Source organism: Brachycentrus maculatus, unplaced genomic scaffold (assembly GCF_059751285.1).
Source record: "Brachycentrus maculatus isolate JH-2025_06_01 unplaced genomic scaffold, ASM5975128v1 h1tg001045l, whole genome shotgun sequence".
NCBI classification, from domain to species: domain Eukaryota; kingdom Metazoa; phylum Arthropoda; class Insecta; order Trichoptera; family Brachycentridae; genus Brachycentrus; species Brachycentrus maculatus.
This window is the reverse complement of record NW_028281754.1, coordinates 142,041-163,062: the sequence shown is the minus strand read 5'-3', so window position 1 is coordinate 163,062 and position 21,022 is coordinate 142,041. Positions and strand designations below refer to the sequence as shown.

Below are 21,022 nucleotides of genomic sequence, written 5' to 3'. Positions count from 1 at the left end.
TAATACACCTTTCTTAATTTTATCGAAAATGCTAATATCAGCCTAGCATTATTTCCTTAAATTATATTCGAACAGTTACACTGGGCAACAATTTTCAACTTTTATTTTGTAACTGGCATGAAAAGACCTGGTCTTTATGCACATAGCAAAGCTGAATTCAAAATTGAAAGCAAAAAAAATGCAGCAAGTCAGATTTTTTAGTTATGGATGTTTTAATTATGATATTGACTAAAGTTTATCTTATTATTTATGTATAAATTGTATGTATATATTTATATATATATATATATATATATATATATATATATATATATATATATATATATATATATATATATATATATATATATATATATACATATATATATACACACACACACATATCTATGATTTTAATTCTTATTTTAATCGGTACTTGTTGATTATATTTAGGCCATGTTTTTAATAATTATTAGGTTTTCAAAAACTAATATTTTATATAGTTTTTCTGTCAATGAATTTATAAAGTGAATATTTTTAAATAGTAAAATAGTTATAATAATAAAAATAATAATAATAATTACATATAATACGTAGTAAACGTTTAAAGCAGGATTTTTTCATAAATCTTATTACGGAAATGAATTTCGCAGCTATATCACCAGTGTTTTATTTAAATATTTTATTTTTAAATTTCAATATGTATGTATTTTTAAATATATAACTTTTTGGCCTACTCGCGGTATTTGTGATAAATATGACAATATATATGAATTAATTACGATCGGGTATGCCAAATACTTGTAAGTGGTCAGGTTAGGAGTCGTAACAATCGGCGGGTATGTATGAGGAGATGCATGAACGTGGAAGAGGCGAATAATGTTTGCAAAGACAGAGTGGTGTGGCGTTCTATTCTCTCTGCCTACCCCTGCGGGGAAGCGGCTTGATGGTTAGTTAGTTGGTTAGTTTTATATATTATGTAGAAGTTTAAGAAATTCACTGCCACAATGTGTGTTTACTGATCGACGTTTTATTGATAATTTGCTGCACCCAATGACGTCATTGACCCGTCTAAGCAGGCACTATCGGCTGTTGGGTAACGGATATGGGCAGCCAGTGCAGTGCGCGTGCGCGCAGGTGCATACTGGGATGCGTTTGGCCGTTTGCTTTGCTAATAGGTCTAAGAAATTTTAGCAAAAACTGCAATTTGTCATAATAAATAGGCAGATGTGTTCAATAAGTGGGACATATTAATGCAGCATTATTTATGACCGCGATAAAGCCATAATTTTGAAAAAAAATATATCGATATATGTTATATAATTAATCAACCATCTAATCATCACGGTGCTTCTCCGAAGGAGTAGGTAGAGAGAATAGAATGCTACATCAATCTGTAATTAAAAATATTATTCGCCTCTTCTGCATCCATGCATCTCCTTGTATACCTATAGTGACCATACGTCCCGTTTTGAACGGGACCGTCCCGTTTTTGAATAGCCTGCCCCGTTGTCCCCAAGTGAAGTTTCAGGATGTCGAAATATCCCGTTTTCAAAAAAAGAGCAACACAAGGTAACAATTTTAAAAAAAGTGGATAAAAACGACGATAGTTTGTAGAATAGCCGTTTCATAAAACTTTGCTGAACAAATCCTAGCTTGATTTCGGTGCATATGGCTATAGCAGGTGGCTGGTGAGTCATGCGCAAAGACTAACTAATTTATATAAAGACTGCCGACTCTTTATATAAATAATAAAACAACAGAATTTTTTCATATTTAAATGATGGATTCCTCTTATTTTCTTTATCAAAATTCCTTTTCTTTTTATTAATACATAAAAAATACGTGTTTTCTTGAAAACACATGCTATTACGTAAAAAATGGTAGATGTCCCGTTTTGAGGACAAAAAGAAATGGTCAGTTTATGTATACCATATACCCGCAGAATTTAAAACACTTGATCATGCCAAATTTTCATAAGTTCCTATTTCCACTACATTCCTCTTATAGATCAGTTCTTTCCTCACTCATTCGTTCCACATGTCCAAACCATCTCAACACTTAAACTTTGATTTTTTACAGTAATTGATTTTTTCTAAAAACACCGTTTTTGCATGAAAAAAAATTGTTTTTTTTTCTAAATAATTAATGGTTTTGAACCGGAATGAGTTCTTGCGATAATTAATTAAGTCATATCATTTGATTCCAGCATAAAAAATGTCACGAAAAAATAATTTTAATATCGAAATGTAAATAAAATCACAACATTTTGAGTGTGTCCTTGTAATACTTGTTCACAAAATCTGGATTATCTCCAATTACAGGAGTCATTTTCATATTATTTTTTGACATGTCATCAAAGATGAAGAAGAATATGGAAGTCTGGGCATTTACGGGGCTTACGACCGTCATAGGCTGGTTTAAGTGATCACTTTACAAACGTGTAACATTCACCAATTCTACCCATTATTGACAACCACACTACTCAAATTCTTGGAAGTTCTATATATATGAACCAATTTAGAAACCTTATATAGAACTTCCAAGAATTTGAGTAGTGTGGTTGTCAATAATGGGTAGAATTGGTGAATGTTACACGTGTGTAAAGTGATCACTTAAACCAGCCTATGACGGTCGTAAGCCCCGTAAATGCCCAGACTTCCTTATACTTCTTCATCTTTGATGAGATGTCAAAAAAAATAAAAAATAAAAATAATAATAATAAAATAAAATAATATGCCAAATTTTCATAGGTTCCTATTTCCAACTACATTCCTCTCATGGATCTGTTCTTTCCTCACTCATTCGTCTCACATGTCCAAACCATCTCAACACTTAAACTTTGATTTTTTACAGTAATTGATTTTTTCTAAAAACACCGTTTTTGCATGAAAAAAAATGTTTTTTTTTTTTATAAATAATTAATGGTTTTGAACCGGAATGAGTTCTTGCGATCATTAATTTAGTCATATATTTGATTGCAGTATAAAAAATGTCGCGAAAAAATTATTATAATATTGAAATGTAAATAAAATTACAACATTTTGAGTGTGTCCAAATACTTGTTCACAAAATCTAGATTACCTCCAATTACAGGAGTCATTTTCATATTATTTTTTGACATGTCATCAAAGATGAAGAAGAATATGAAAGTCTGGGCATTTACGGGGCTTACGACCGTCATAGGCTGGTTTAAGTGATCACTTTACACACGTGTAACATTCACCAATTCTATCCACTATTGACAACCACACTACTCAAATTTTTGGTAGTTCTCTATATATGAACCAATTTTGAAACATTATTCTTGAATCACTTAGTCTCTAGTGAAGTTCTTGTGATTCAAGAATAATGTTTCAAAATTGGTTCATACATGTAGAACTTCCAAAAATTTGAGTAGTGTGGTTGTCGTAATGGGTAGAATTGGTGAATGTTATATATGAACCAATTTTGAAACATTATTGTCTCTAGTGAAGTTCTTGTGATTCAATAATAATATTTCAAAATTGGTTCATGTATGTAAAACTTTCAAGAATTTGAGTAGTGTGGTTGTCAATAATGGATAGAATTGGTGAATGTTACAGTGTGTAAAGTAATCACTTTAACCAGCCTATGACGGTCGTCAGCCCCGTAATAACCCAAACTTCCATATTCTTCTTCATCTTTGATGAGATATAAAAAATAAAATGTAAATAATATTTATAAATAAATTTTATATTTGTACGAGAGGTCCTTTATTTATATTTATTTCCATCGACTCTCGATTTTTGAGTAGGTATGCTCGAAATGAGATGCTTATTTCTAGCAAAGTACGTACATACATGTTTCTTTTTAGCAATTGATCAATAATAGCATGCTTTGTGATAATAATGACCATGTTTATCTAGACTGTAAGGGTTCCGACACGTCATCAAACTGCCCCCTTTTAATTCATATCAACAGTTGTTTGATGTAATGAAATTCCAACAATTTAAAACTAAAGACATGTATTTCCAGTCATATACGTACGTTTATTTCCGTTCAGACTCCACCAAAATGTCGGATGTTGCAAGCGGAAATATACTAACAATTATACACGTATTTTATCACGGGTTTGGACCGAGGGTAGGGTGTGTTTCAGGAACGTGTTTCGCTCTGAGTAAAATACCATAAATAAAATGTGAAATAATGTGGTACGATTTTGAATGATTTGTATCGCTTGGAAGCCGTAAAACCATGTATGGTAGGCTTCGATTTTACTTATAGAACACACTTTTTTTTGTATTTAGACACATGTTAAATTGGAATTCGTATATGTATCAATTGACTCATTGGGAAAACGAATTATTCATACGGGAAGGTTGAACCCACTCCACCACAATTTGATACCTATTACTAATTTTATTAAAATTAAACACTTGAATATACCACTTCAATGAGTTTTATTTATATTTACGACTAGTTTCGAAAACGACAGATGTTTTCATCTTCTGGTACAAATTAAAACTAACGGACAAAAATATATTTAGGTGTATATATAGGTTAAAAAATATAGGGAGGGGGGTTAAGGAACAAGATTTTTTGGAAAAGGAAACATTGATAATACTGGTGACGTATTTTGAAACAGTATATTATTAATTAATATTTTATCTGAACTTAAAATAACATTTCTAATAATGAGCCGCTAAGGCTTGTAGAAATAGTATGAAATCGAAGTATTTTTGTGGATTGTGTTTTTTAATCAATCAGTGTTTTATAACTGTGTCCTTATTAAAAACATCAATTTGTATCAATCGCCCTTCAAGTTTGATCGTATCAACGACCCCTACCGACAAGCGACATTGATCTCCAAGGGATCATTGACGTCTCAGCCTGAAACGGGGAATAAAAGTAATCCCTCAGGAACGTCCCAGAACACGCTACAATCGAACGAGTCACGAAAACCTCGACTGGACATTTTACTTACCTACTTAAATGAAACGAATGTTTTTCCTATTGTAGGTGCGTTGTTTTAAGGGGTGTTGTTCAATTGGTGACATATCGGTCACTCCTTTCAACAACGTCATGCATCGAAAATCGTCATTTTTCAGTTGTGCATGATAGAGTTAGGAATGCCCAGAAAATGTACTATATCCCAGCAAAAGCGGCATATTTTTAACTTAACATTTACCCGCTACGGGGCAGAAAGTGTTGTTTTTGCATTTTGAAGAAAATGTATTGTTTAATTATTTTTTGAAATATACTAAATATTTTTCAAATGGAGAAAAAACCTTCAGGTTTTACCTAAAAAGATCTGTTGCATAGTAAAAAGTTCAATAAGTGGCTTGATATTTATTTTTAATACATTGTTTTATATTTTTAAACTTCAAAAACGTTCTCCTGAAAAATCAAGTTTTTTGATTTATGACGTTCTTGAAAGGAGTGGGTGATATATTTAAAGTCGTCTATTTTCAGTTGTGCATGTTTTCGGAATGCCCAGAAAATATACTGTATCCCAGTAAAAGCAGCATATTTTTAACTTAATATTTACCCGCTACAGGGCAGAAAGTATTGTTTTTACATTTTGAATAAAATGTTTTTTTTTTGTAAATAAACTAAATATTTATCAAATGGAGAAAAAACATTCAGGTTCCACCTAAAAAGATCTGTTGCACAGTAAAAAGTTCAACAAGTGGCCTCGTATTTATTTTTAATACATTTCATTTCATTTTTAAACTTTAATAACGATCTCCTGAACAATCAAGTTTTTTTTTTATATTTGACATTGTTGAAAGGAGTGAGCGATATATACATAGATATTCTTCTTTTATGCTCCATTCCAACTTATCGTCTTTGTAATCTGTTAGGTAAGGTTTAAGTCAGCTTTCCTCGTCCTGAGGTCCTTCTATCATATAAAACGTCACCTAGGTCATGTTATGATAACATGATTCGAAGGCATGACCTAGGTGCCAGTAGTTTATTTCTGCAGCATCCATAAAATTTTTGGTCTTCCTCTAGATGTCTTTCGAGGAAGATCCATGTATTTCAAAGAAAAACTTTTTTTGCATTACAAAAACAGTAATTTCATTTATGTAAAAATAATATTGAAACCCTGAAGAGGGCAACAGGTTGTTGCCGAAACTAGTTGGTTACTAAAAATGTGAGTGGATCAGAACACAAAGTATTTTTATTTCTCGAAATAATATATCAATATGATCCACAAAGTTAATGCTTTCAATATTCAAAACAAAAACAGTGCTTAAAAGAAAACATTTACGTCAAATATTACCTTAGTATAAAAACAATTATGTTGCTATTTAACGAATACTAGACCTAAATACTTTTTTTAAATGCATGGATAAATTACCTTATATTTTGTATTTTTTTAACATTTTTGACTGGTTGTTTTTTTTTGTTTTTATCTAGAAATCTTTTAAATTATATAAATTCCTTAAAAGAGAAATAATATTGAAAAAACTTGATATTTATAGTTCTATTTTTGTGATAAAAACCCAGTTTAATTTATTTGTGTATCATGACTCAGGTCACATAATAATATATTATGTCCATAAAAGCGTTAAAATTACAATTGAGTTTTATTTTAGTAAACCAGTTTCAAGTCAGACATTGATCAGGTATATTTATTACGAACGTATTCTTTTTCATCACCACCCACGAAAAATACTACAAAATATATTGGTCTCTAAAAATACCCACAACGACCGTTCTATTCTTAACCACGAGGAAAAACATAGATATTCTTACGATTTTGGTCTTCTGTCAACAGTTTTGGCATTTTGTAGACATTATTTGTTTCTCAAAAAACTTTTTTTTTTCTTCAAAAATGATAAACAATTGGTTATTATTTCGACTGTGACGCATTAGCTTCACAATAAGAACTTAATTTACGTGGTACAAGGTCTGAAAATGGTATGCATTAAGTTCAATATGTTCAAAATAAATATCGTCTCAAAAAATAAAATTTATCCTTTTTTAAAAATTAAACTCTGTTTCAACCACTTTTTTTAAAATTATTAGTACACTTTAACCTACCGGTTTCGACAAAAACCTTGTCGTCATCAGGGTTTATTAAATTCTAAAACATTAAAATACTCTTATAATATTTTTAATGTTTTATAATTTAATAAACCCTGATGATGACAAGGTTCTTGTCGAAACCGGTAGGTTAAAGTGTACTTATAATAAAAAAGTGGTTAAAACAAAGTTGTTTAATTTGATAAAGTTTATAAAATGCGCCACAAAGTATCTGCGAAAAACATTCAAGAAAAATATCCTTTTTTATTCAATGATATTTTCTTAGTAAATTTAGGAATAAAACACTTGATTAAGACCACCTTTAAGTTTGTCGATCTGAATGCGATTATTTTAAATATGTATAGTGTGTCCAAATAATCGTTCACAAACCTGGATTTTCTCTTTTAGGAGTTATTTTTATATTTTAACATCTCACCTTAGATGAATAAAAATATGTAGTCTGGGTATTTACAGGACTTACGATCTGTCATAGGATGGTTTACATTACCATATGCCTAGACTTTAAATAATTAGACTTACATATTCTTCTTCACCTATTTTGAGATGTCAAAATGTTTAGTTTCGTGAATCATTGATGTTCTCATCAACACGTGATAATACAATCTTTGTTAAATAAATCACTTTTGGTATTTTTTTTCCAACCAGTTTCAACAAGCACCTTGTCATTTTCAGGGATAGATACGTGTATATTTATGTAAAAAAAAAAAGAGTTTTAGTTTATAAAGTTTATTAAATGTGCCACTAAGTATCGACAAAAGATATTCAAAAGAAAATGTAGTTTATTTGTATGTACTTCAAAGGAAAAATAAAATACCCTTATATTTTAACATTTTGACATCTTTACTTAGACGAAGAAAAAAATACGCAAGTCAAGGTATTTACAGGGCTTACGACCTGTCGTAAGCAGGTTTAGGTGTTTATTTTATACATGTGTCAATTATAGGAATGCTGAATGCATAATCCTGCTTATAATAGGTCGTAAACCCTGTAAATACCCTGACTTCTATATTCTTCTTCGACTATGTAAAAATATGTATCATGAGATAAAATCATTATTTTGTCATGAAAAATACATAAACCAATGATTTTCTAATGTTTTTAAGAAGTCAGAGATAAGTCTTAGATAGGTGAAGTAATGTTTGTAACTGACCATATTCGGGGTAAGATATTTTTGCAGTGTAAAACTTCCCCATTTATAGGGGAGATGCTTTACTTTGTGTTTACGAGGGTAGAAAGAAAATTTATCTCGTTGCGCAGTCCATAATTTGATGTAACGTTTCGTAATATACAGTTCGATATCTAATGTAATATGGATAAATAATGGATTAAATTCTCAAAGGGAAGTGGCGTGATAGTGAGTTAGTTTTTTTAAAAAAAATTATATATGCCATGCTGGTGGATTTCTGTCAAATGCTAGTATGTACTTATAAATAATTTTTACATTTTATTAATATTTTTGTTTTTTTTTTGTTTTCAGGTGGTAACCATTAGGCAAGATGCTTAAGTGGGCAGTCAATTCCAAAAGGGCGGAAGGTCAGGTACCTTCCAGACTATCTTTGGAGTCAGGCGGACCCCTGGACGCAGGAAGAAGACGATCGTTAGCTGTTCCCCACAGCAGAAGAAGAAACAGACGATCCTTGCACAATATCGACAAAGAAAATTTGGACTTCATTGGGTGTACTCCAGCTTTCACCCAAAAAGAACTATACGCGTTCAGAAAGCTGGAATATAATACAGGAGCGTTGAAGGACGTCAGTAATTTAACTCCAAATTCTGCAACGCCAGGATCTCCTGTCGTCAGGATATCAACTCCAAATAGGAAAAGCACCGGTTATGTAGAAAGCGCTTTTGGGCTTGAATCAAGATTCACAATCACACCAACCACTTGTTTACCGAAACCCATCATTCCATCCCAACCTTTCTTGAAGAAACGAAGAATTTTACTAGATAAGGATATCTACGTTGATGGTTCCGATGACGTCAAAGATCTTGAATTGATTGACAACTGTATCGAGGTTAATACTTTTGAAAAAACTGGATCCAATTTGGACAATGAAATTGCAACTAGTCAAAATTCTGCCGTTTTAGATAATTTGAGTGGTCCAGAACCTAAAAATAGTTCGCAGAGATTGTGTATTGAAAAACCGTTGGCAAATGTAAGCGATTCCCTCAGCACAATTCATACCGCAAGTCTACCAACATTCGAAATTGAATATTCTCCTTGTAGGTATAATCCAACGGCCAGTAGAGATAGGAACTCTAATATTCAGAACTGTGGAGATACGTCGGCTTGCTTGAGCACTCTCCCAGTCATAGGATCAAGGATATTCATCAATAATCCTCTTTATTTTAATATGGATCGTACAGACATGGAAGAAATCAATCCACCAAATAAAAGACCTAAAGTAGATATTGTAGATAGTTTTGCGTCGCTTTTGAATAAGCTTTCACCATTGTCAGCTTTTAAGCAAAACAGTTGTAAAGATCGAATCAAACTATGCTCAGAGGTTTCTCCCTTAGCGAGGAAAATGGCATCTCTCTGTTTTAATAGGATGCAAGCTCACAATCTGTCCTCAGAAGACGAACCGAACAATGCGGTTAGAGAAATCAAAAAGAGAAGACCATTGCTGACTTTGAGAGATGATGAAGTCTCGATAGAACTGGAGACTAAAACAATCAGTGAAAGAAGCGCAGTTGAAGATGAATCAACTATTACAGATTCTAAAATGGGAGATGTGACTTTAGAAAAGATGATTGATGACATTTTAAAAAGTACTAAAAAAGTAAAGAGAGCAAGAAAAGTTCAGTTGAGAACTAAATCGGATGCCAAATATATTCAAGAACATCCTAAAACGATTACAGAAGAGACAAGAGAAAAGAAAGAACAATCAATATCGCCTCTAGCAATGGCTCCTTTGTCACCCAAGCCGATACTAAAAAGTAACCCTGAAATCAAATCTGCTCATATCAAGCCCATTAAAGAGGATAGCAAAGAGAAAGTATTAATGAGCAAACCCATCCCAGAAATCGTGACACAAGAAAAAACTTTCATCGAGTATCCAACGCATTACAACGAGAGAGAAGTCAAAACTCCTGAAAACAGACTGTCTCTTTCTGCAAACGTGGGCATTGAGACTATGCTGAAAGGTTGTCTGGAGCAATGTACGCTTGCCACCAGAGCAAAGCCAAATTCAAGAAAAAGAGCAAATTCGTTGGGTTTCACACCAACGCACAATGGCTCTCTCCCCCACGACTATGAATTCAACCTCAAACGCCAAAGGTGTGTCAGAAGAAAGAGGTATTGCCACAGAGAAGAGACAGCATCTCTTCACGATGAAAATATGGAATCAGCTCTTACTGTTCAAACTGGAATCTCTAGCCCATTCACACCGGAAATTCAGTCTCTTTCAAGGATATTCAAGAGCACCTCGTACAACTCAATGACAGGATACCCGTTTCTCTTCAATCCCAGCGATAACGTAGAGTACTCCGAGAAGAACAGCTATCAAATTTCTAGCCATCACATTTCGAGTCCAACTTTGAACTACATTCACTACAAAGACATACCGGCGACTAGCGTTTCAAACAGCAGTTTCTTACTTGGTCAATTATCAATGGAAAAAAAATCTCATTCATATCCGAATTCCAAAATGTTTGGACTGACTTTGGAGTGTGGGATACCAAGTCCTTCATCACCATTCGCTGCCAACCGCTTCTTGGATTTGGACACTCCTGGATTCTGTTCATCATTCCTGACTGACAGTTTAACTCAGAAGTTCGCTGATGATTCCATCCTGAGTGAACCAGCTACTCCAGTGGTTGAGTTCAGATCTTCCAGAAGATGCTTGACCTACTCTCCCGAAGACGATGATCTCAGGGACTACGAGATGAGGAACGACTTGAATAACGCAAGAAGTCGCCAAGGGATCGTGCAGATGCAGAATGCTGGAGGAACGGTGGAACTATCCATACAGACCAAGATCGATCAGTTTTCTGTCCATAGTGAGTACGATCGAATTTTATTATCTTATTAATGAAATTATACAATTTTTACCAAATTTTATGGCAATTTTTGATAAGTGTGCAAAAATTCATGAATATTTGTTTTTTTCCAGTTGCAAGATGCAAAAATTTGCAACGATCGAATGGAAGTACAAAGAACATAAATGCTTACGTCAAGGTAAATATATATATTGTTTCTAATGCTTTTTATCAGAGAGTTAGTAGATTTATGATACTCGTATAAACCAGCGACTTGATCAGCATCAGTCTGAATTACTGTTTTATTTATATATTACAATAAAAGTTTTAACATATTTACATCACATTTTTTGGACTGATTACTGCAGTTTGTAATATTTAAAGGATATATTTTTTTTCAACAAGCCTGTGCAGTAAATTTTTGAAACATTAAAAATAATCACAAGATTTTTCGTGCGTCCTAATACTTTTTCTTCATTTCGGAGTATTTTTTAAAATATTTTTGGCATTTCAATGAAGATGAAGAAGAATATAAGAGTCTGGGCTGTTAAAGTGACCACTTTACACATTAGTAACATTCACTATTCTACCTATGATTCAAAATAACCCCAAATAAATGAGCTTCATGAGTCATCCTTTGAAATTTACAACAGCCCAAAAATTTCCAATGCGAGTATCTCAGATCGGCAATCCTGCTTTGGAAAGCACAAAAAGTCATTTTCAACTGAAATTTATAGTGCATTTTGAAACATTGGACTGATCAAAGTTGCTACGAATAAGTAACCAATACAGTGCCCTTTGCACCATTAGATGAACAGAGTATTATTGTAAATATTTTAGAATTAAAACGTTTTAAATGTTTTCATTTTCATAACACAATTTGATCGAAGATATCATTTTGTTAGCTTAAGGGCCGAACGCAAAAACACATTAGTAGCGAGGAAAACGTTATCGGAAATATGGTTAAACTTTTCAGCATTCGGTAGTCACGCTATTCTTCAACATACTGCTAAACGTCATAATGACGGTTTATTTAAAAGTCTTTGCTTTTATTTTGTAGTTTACATTCTTGGTATTGCTTCCAGCAAAAGTTTTGAATACATTTCCAGTATTCTGTTATTTGACACATACCATATTTTATGGTAAAATGTCTTTCAGTTCACTAAAAACAAATTAAGTCATTTATAAAATTTTGAGTGTGTTCTAATACTTGTTCACAAAATCTGGATTACCTCCAATTATATAATTGGAGATTATCCAGATTTTGTGAACACGTATTTGGACACACTCAAAATCTTGTGATAAAAATTAACTGGTCAAATTATAAGCTAAAAAATAATAAAATAGCAAATGATATTTTCTGGCGTTTCTCATGTATGTGATTATAATCATTAATAATAAAGTAATCCAATAGATGTCTTTAGTGAAGTTCTAATGATTCAAGAACAAAAATACACACTCAAAATGTTGTAAATAAATTGTCTGGTCAAATTATAAGCTTAAATAATAAAAAAGAAAATGATATTTTCTGGCGTTTCTCATGTATGTGATTATAATCCAGGATTCGGATCTCACATACTAATAAAACAGTTTCTGCTCAATATAAAAGCTTCTTTTCATCTCACCAATAGATGTCTTTAGTGAAGTTCTAATGATTCAAGAACAACGTTTCGAAATTGGTTCATATAAATAGAACTTCCAAGAATTTGAGTAGTGTGGTTGTCAATAATGGGAAGAATTGGTGAATGTTACACGTGTGTTAAGTGAGCACTTAAACCAGTCTATGACGGTCGTCAGTCCCGTAAATGCCCAGACTTCCATATTCTTCTTCATCTTTGATGAGATGTCATTAAATAATTTAACTAATTAGCCTTATATGTTTTGCTTATTTCACCATTCAAAAATTTATCATACATCGTTTTACCACACGTACGGGAAATCGTATTTCGACTACTGCATTCAGTCTACTTTCATCACTACACTTCCCATCCATACATTACGGTTGGAACTAGGTTGTGTATTTCCATTTTAGCTTTCACTGGCTTTTATTTGCTTTATCTGATTTTAATGCACCATTTACTCTTTTCCCAGCATTTGCTCTCCTTAATATATCGCTCACTCCTTTCAAGAACGTCATAAATAAAAAAAACGTCAATTTTCTGTTATGCATATTTTCGGAATGCCCAGAAAATGTACTATATCCCAGAAAAAGAGGCATGTTTTTAACTTAATATTTACCCGCTACAGGGCAGAAAGTGTTTTTTGCATTTCCCAAGAAAAGGTATTGTTTAATTATTTTTTTAAATAAACTAAATATTTTTCAAATGGAGACAAACCTTCAGGTTTTACCTAAATAGATATGTTGCACAGTAAAAATTTCAGTAAGTGGCTTGATATTTATTTTTAATACATTGTATTATATTTTCAAACTTTAAAAACGTTCTCCTGAAAAAACAAGTATTTTAATTTATGACGTTCTTGAAAGGAGTGAGCGATATCTTTATCAACATTTCCATCATTAGAAAACATACTTATATTTTTTTCTTCTGCTTTTAGGTTAGCATCAGCGGTATGAGCACCTATCAACGCACACCTGTAAAAAGGGATTGCTGCAGTCCACAATTTGATAGCAGCTTTACCATACCCATTCCACCTAGGGTTGGTGGAAGACGGATCCAAGTGTCTGTCTGGCATCGTGACAGTCAAAAAAGGTAAATTTACACTTATCATTTTGTTTATTAATTTGACATCAAGGCTGAGATCTCAAACGTTTAATTCATAACGCGAACGGCTGCGCTTGGGGTCGGACGTGTTTTCGCATTTTTTTAAAATATACATACAATAGAAATTGACTTTTTTCATGAAAAAAAAATTAAAGCGGTCAAATTATAAGCTAAAAATATATTTTTTTTGAATATTGAAAGCATTAACTTTGTGGATCATATTGATATATTATTTCTCGAAATAATATAAAAATAAAAATGTAAAAATTATATTTTCTGGCGTTTCTCATGTATGTGATTATAATCCAGGATTCGGACCTCACATACTAATATAAGAGTTTCTGCTCAATAAAAACCTTCTTTTCATCTCACCTAGGATTCAAGAACAATGTTTCGAGAATGGTTCATATATATATGTAGAACTTCCAAGAATTTGAGTAATGTGGTTGTCAATCATGGGTAGAATTGGTGAATGTTACACACGTGTGTAAAGTGATTGCTTAAACCAACCTATGACGGTCGTAGGCCCCGTAAATACCCAGACTTTCATATTCTTCTTCGTGTATGTTGAGATGGTAACAAATAATTTGGCAACAAACAATACCCTTTTTTGTAATCTTTGAATGTTTTTTAATAGTTTTATAACATAAATGTGGAATTGTTTAATTGGCTTTTTTTAACGTAACTATTTTTGTCAATGTAATGTAATGTTTATTAATGTTAATGTAACTATTGTTTGTAATATATATTTTTTAATATGTAAAGCTGTACAATTCCCGAACAAATAAAACAAAATAAATAAAAATAAATAAATAATACTTAACTTTCATATTATTTTTTGACATCTCGTCAAAGATGAAGAAGAATATGGAACATGTCATCAAAGATGAAGAAGATATGAAGAATGTGTCCAAATACAAATACAAATGTATTTGAACACACTCAATATGTTGTAAACTTAACTTTTACTGTAGATTTTCATGTTATCGCAATTCCGGAGTATAAATGCCATTTAAATTAAACATATTTCACAACGATTTTGTCCGCCTCCGTAGTGTAATGGTCAGAACGCTCGGCTACCGTTCTGGAGGTCCCGGGTTCGATTCCCAAGGGGGGTAAAATAAATATAAGTGATATTTTCACTGTCCTATTTATTCAATATTACCCTGGACTGGTACCTGAAGCGGAGGGCTGATCACCTTTCCTTCATGTGTAAACCATCAAGATGACACTGCGTTTATATGACGCAGTGCCCTATGCACCATTGGGGTGCGGATAAGGGTTTTATTATTATTATTATTATATTTCACAACCCGTTCCATAAGTAGTCACTTATATATCTTTAGTCAGTTTTCAAGCGCCATGAAAGGGCATAATAGCCCAGTATCGTATTGAATTGTCCCCGGCTCGCCCTCAGGCGTGACCACAATTAACAATTAGGTACCTAATGGAGACTAGTCTCGAGCACTCCCTCCCGGGGCAGGCAGTGAAGCGTGAATCGCAACTAAGAAATGGAAACCGCACTGCTCAAGATATTATGGTATGTGGTTGACAGTTCATTTTTCATCTGGCACGTTTTTCAAAGCGAGCTTAGAAAAAAAATTGGTGTTTTGATGTATACAAGTACATACGTGTAATAAGAAAACTATTTAACCTTATATTTTATATTTGTTATTTAAAGCGAATGTAGTTGTGAATGAAGCAGAGGACGACCGAGGAAAATTTGGCCCTAAGTGGTGTATAAAATGTGTAAAAGCACATGCATGAATGTGGAAGAGGCAAAGATTGTTTGCAAAGACGTTTCATTCTATCTGCCTACTCTGAAATTGAGTGATACAAACCTTTAAAGTATGTCAAATAAAATAACAACTAATTAGTTTTTTTCCATATATTATTTGACCAGTGACCCGCGTTTCGTCGTTATAGACATAATCAGACTGGTGGGAAGCTAGACAAAATTTGATGCTACATACACATCAAGGCAGGAGTTGACCATGATTAAATATATATTTTTTCTTACAAGATAAATTTAAATGTTTGTCGGAAAAAATATAAAATCATCGTTTTCATCCCCTGCCATGTTGTGTATATAATTTTATTTATCCTTCTGCTAGTCTGATGACATCGGTAATGACAAAACCCAGTCACTGGGCATATAAAATATGTATGGAAAATACCATATAGTTGTTGTTTTATTTTATAAAATGCAATTCCACCAAGAAATGTCAGTAAAAAATAAACTTTCAATTAAAATATGTTTTTATTTTATTATAATTTCCTGAAGGTGCATGTAAAAAAATTAAATATAATAAAAAAAAAACTCAGTGATGGCACATTACCGTAATCTGTAATTATGTGTATGATGAAAATAAATATATAAATGCATCAATGACTCAGAGTTGATAAACTGTTAATTCCTCGTATTGTTCAACCGAACTTCTATTTTCGGTCTAACGGACTCGATTGAGATAAGATATGGATAGGTCCTGCTGGAAATTACGGAATTTAGGCTCACTTTGTACCAATTACATGCTCCTCATAGCGCACGGGGTCGCCGAGCGAGACACGCACCCCTCCAAGGGACAACATGTGTTCTGCGCGTCACTGAGCTTTATGCTTACCGTTTATTCACTATTGCTACATCTTGCTAATTATTCTACCCTGGTATTGACCGCGAAAATAAAGTATAAATACGAAAAAATACAGCGAGAGAACAACATTCCGCCACCGTGTGAATACCCACGATGTCTGGCAAGCGTCATTCTAGTATAGTCTCTCTTTAAAAGCAGTCGCTAACTTAGAGCTCCTAGTAACTTAAATATAAAATAAACCAATGTCAAATAACTAGCAATATTTTACTATTCATCGCCAATACCTTAATCCACAACAGCTTACAAAATACAACTACAAACAAAAATGTCACCGAAGGCTTTAAAAATACAACAATGTTTTTAACTAAACATGCCGCCAAAGGCTTTCAACCAAACATGTCACCGAAAGTTTTCAAAATACAGTTTTTAACCAAACATGTCACCAAAGGCTTTTAAAACACAATAAAGCTTTCAACTAGCTTTAAAATAAAGTTTTTCCGAAACCCGTTAATGAAGGCTTTCAAATTATAGTAACGCTTTTAACAAAACATGTCATCGAAGGCTTTTAAAATACAGTAAGGTTTTCAACATAATATGTACCCGACGGCTTCCAAAATACACTAAAACTTTCTTCGAAACATACCATATCACTGAAGGCTTTCAAAATACAGTAAAAATTTCAATCAAACATGTCACTGAACGCTTTCGAAATACGTTAAGGCCTTTAACCAAACATGTCACTGAAGGTTTTTAAAACGCAGTAAAGCTATCAATTATACATGTCATCGATGAATTTCAAAATACAGTAAATTTCAACACTCAACATAATAAATTACCAAAACCTTTCAAAATACATTAAGGGCGTTTGTCCACTATACGGAATTACACAGAATTATGCCGTCCGGCACGTCAGTTAGCGTTTTAAAACGATGATTGACTTGGATTGGCTTGCGCTTTTGTCCATCTTTCTTCGGATCGGTGCGTGAACACGTTGCGAGTAATTTCTATCACGCTAAACTGTCGTAGTCGCTTCCATTTTTCAAAACCGGACTGTCGGACGGTAAAATTTCGGGAAGTAGACAAGCGCCCTACGGCTTCAACGAAACATGTCACCAAAGGTTTTGAAAATACAGTAAAGCTTATAACCAAACATGTTACTGAAGGCTTTCAAAATACATGAGGGCAAATTTTCAATCCTTATAATGTGCATATTTAGCTGTTTGTGTAATAAATTTGCCGACCACTGGTCTAACGCAAATGCTAGACCCAGAAATAAAAATATTAATTACTTTTATATTTCATTTCCGCCAACAGTTGTGACATTTCAGATTTGGATGTTAGATTAAGAACTGAAACAATTATTGTGGAACAACCCTCCCCTGTAATTAAAGACGGTTTTTTTGTCCCACGCTCTCGAGCGCTCGATATAAACTAACGAAATATAATCAAAAATATAAACCATTAACTGTTTTGATATTTGAACAACAAAATAGTACCTTTGGTATTTGTAACGTAGAGGTTTCGATGTTTTGAGGGTGTTTATTTTAATATTGTTTTAATTGAAGTTTTACTTGGTAAATATCAAAGATATTGAAGAATTGACACTCAAAAAACTTCTGTAAGGCATAGATGTTCGGGAAATTCATAAAAGTGGAAATACCTGGAAAACTAAAGCACTTTTACTGGGGTCATATTTTCATTTTTTGGTGAGTCATAAGCTGCCCTAACACCCTTTAAAAGGAATACGTTGGATTATGGGACACCCTGTATATATATATTTATATAAATTTTATTTTATATTAAAACTATTATTCTAGTTCTACATATTAAAATATCTATCTTATTCTTACCAGTGCCCTTTACTATGACTATTAGGTTTATCTATCATTGACTGTTAAATCACACAGTTAAATTGCATTATCTTTTTGTAGCATCCGTGAATTCTTTCGTCTTATTCTGAATTATTTATTATTATTTATTACCCTACCATCTTTATCCGCCTTTATTCGTATTGTAATGGTCAGCACGCTCGGCTACTGTTCTGAAGGTCCCGGGTTCGATTCCCAGGGGGGGGGGTCAAATAAATATAAGTGATTTCTTGGTATAATATTTAGTATAATATTACCCCGGACTGGTACCTTAGGGCTGACCTTCAACCTTTTCTTCTTGTGTTAACAATCAAGATAACACTGCGTTCATATGATACAGTGCCCTATGCACCAGTGGGGTGCGTATAGTGGTGAAAAGAAAAAGAAGATGTATCATACAATGATACTTAAACTTTTACATTGTAAAACCAGTTTCTTTTTATTATTAAATTAAACGAGCATAAAAACAATAAAGTAATTTATCCATGACTAAACTTGATACCCTTTAGCCGCGGTGGGTAGTCGACCCGGGACCCCCGACACGCTAAGACAGCACCATTGCCACTAGACCGAGAAGCACGCCATATCCTAAATTACTTTTTAATTATAAAAAATATCTTAAGACTTTCATTGTCGTCCTCCGTGGTGTAATGGTTAGCGTGTTTAGCTACCGTGCTAGAGGTCCCAGGTTCGATTCCCAGGGGGTTTTGTGAAAATAAATATTAGTGATTTTACACCTCCGTATTTATTTAATACTACCCTGAAGTGCAGGAGTGATCACCTTGCCTTCGTGTAAGTAACGATCAAGATAACACTGAGTCAATACGATGCAGTGCCCTATGCACCATTGGTTGCTAATAAGGCTTAGAAGATAACTAAGAAATTATTATTGTGCTTTTATTTTGAACTAGCTGTAACTGGCTACGCATTGCTGTGGCTCAATCTAATTAAATGGAAAAGAAGGAAATATGTGTGCTACATTTCAAATATTAAATGTTTAATTTCAAAAAGCTTGTAAAGCTATTAGAATATGTATTGAAAATCTAGGAAGCAGAAATGTAATAAAAATTTGAAAACGCTAAATGACTAGTAAATGTTTAGTATTGCGTGTGTTGCTGGTACTTTCAACAGATGGCGCTGCCATTAAGGCAAAAAAAACTAAATCACGGTGTAACCGTTCGAGGAGAAGCATAATTATGGAAGGGGTGGAGAATGGTTTTAAAGACACAGTACTGTGGCGATTTATTCTCTCTGCCTACCCCTGCGCAAAGCGTCGTAGAGTACCGCAGGGGTAGCCAGAACGCCACGCCACTTGTTTTGTAAACATTCTTTGCCTCTTCCACATTCTATTTTTTTACCTTGCGAAAAAATTACGTTGTATTTTTTAAAAAATCATTGTTGGGAAAGTTGCCAGTTGCTAAATTCATCTCCGTTCCTAAGTAGGGGAAGAATAAATAATACTGTGTGTGTTTTACATAATATTATAGAAATATATGTAGTCCTTACCGAGCCGATTTCGACAAAGCGTGTACTGGGGGGTCGTTTCAACTCCTTCAGTCCCGGAAATTAGAAAATATTATTTAATAATTAAATTAAAATTAAAATGTTCCGTATCAATACTCATTGCATTGTAAAAACCTAATATTCTTCTTCTCTTCTTTTTTTTCTTAGTGTAGGCTTTGTAGCCTGTTTTTAAGAGGGTTACTATGAGACATGCAATGTCGATTCCCAGGTCTAAAACTATCTCTTTAGTGGTCTGCTCGGGAGTTCATTTATTTTTTATTTAACCCATACATTTTCAATTATTTTTTTAGTAAAATTCCTCACTGGTAATCATTATTGAATATAATCATTTACATATATTTTTTTGTTGGTGCTTTTTAAGCAAAACTTTCTTTTAAAATATATGTATGCTGAAATTGCCTTTTTTATTACAAACATGGTATTTTTATCAAAGGGGGACTCACAATAAGTTTCTCTTTTTCTTTTAATATGTCGCTCACTCCTTTCAAGAACGTCACAAATCAAAAAACTTGATTTTTCAGGAGAACGTTTTTGAAGTATGAAAATATAACACAATGTATTGAAAATAAATACTAAGCCACTTATTGAAATGGTAAAAACTGAAGGTTTTTTCTCCATTTGAAAAATATTTAGTTTATTTAAAAAAATAACTAAACAATACATTTTCTTAAAAATGCAGAAACAACATTTTTTGCCTTGTAGCGGGTAAATATTATGTTAAAAATATGCCTCTTTTGCTGGGATATAGTACATTTTCTGGGCATTCCGAAAACATGCACAACTGAAAATTGACGAATTTTGATTTACGACGTTCTTGAAAGGAGTGAGCGATGTGTATGTTATAAAATATTTTTATAATTTTTTACAGCTTTTTTTCCTTTTAATAACTCTTTCTTTTCAAAACCATTTATTTATTTCGAAAAATAACTTATTTTTTCAATAGAAAAACGATGTTTTAAGTAAAAAAATACGTCAAATGTCAAAGCCCAGGTTAAAAGATAATTATGTTGCAATTTACCGTATATTGGGCCTAAAGTGTGTACAAAATTAACAATATTTTTCTCAAGTATTAACCGATTTAATATTTTTTCTGGTATTGGTGGAAAACATATAGAATATCATTTTGTATTTCTTATCTTGTTTACTTTGTTTAATTTTTTTTTGTTACTTTTCAAGGTACATTGGCTACCTTATTCCTAAAATGAGTAATGGAAATTGCTCATCGGGAATATTTTATATGTTACTCTTATATGTTTAAAAAATACCATATAGAATACCAACAATAATAATATAATAAAACCCTTATCCGCACCCCAATGGTGCATAGGGCACTGCGTCATAT

At 32.7% G+C, this 21,022-nt stretch overlaps 1 protein-coding gene across 1 annotated transcript in view; it reads left to right on the top strand.

The window, feature by feature from the left end:
* Positions 1 to 8,773: 8,773 nt before the first annotated feature.
* Positions 8,774 to 21,022, top strand: part of LOC148299622 (uncharacterized) — a 97,227-nt gene continuing 84,978 nt past the window's right edge. The window contains exons 1-3 of the mRNA XM_088275879.1: positions 8,774 to 10,995; positions 11,109 to 11,173; positions 13,531 to 13,685. Of these exons, the coding sequence (XP_088132005.1) occupies positions 9,348 to 10,995; positions 11,109 to 11,173; positions 13,531 to 13,685 (1,868 nt within the window). The 5' untranslated portion in view covers positions 8,774 to 9,347. The remainder of the gene's footprint in view (positions 10,996 to 11,108; positions 11,174 to 13,530; positions 13,686 to 21,022) is intronic.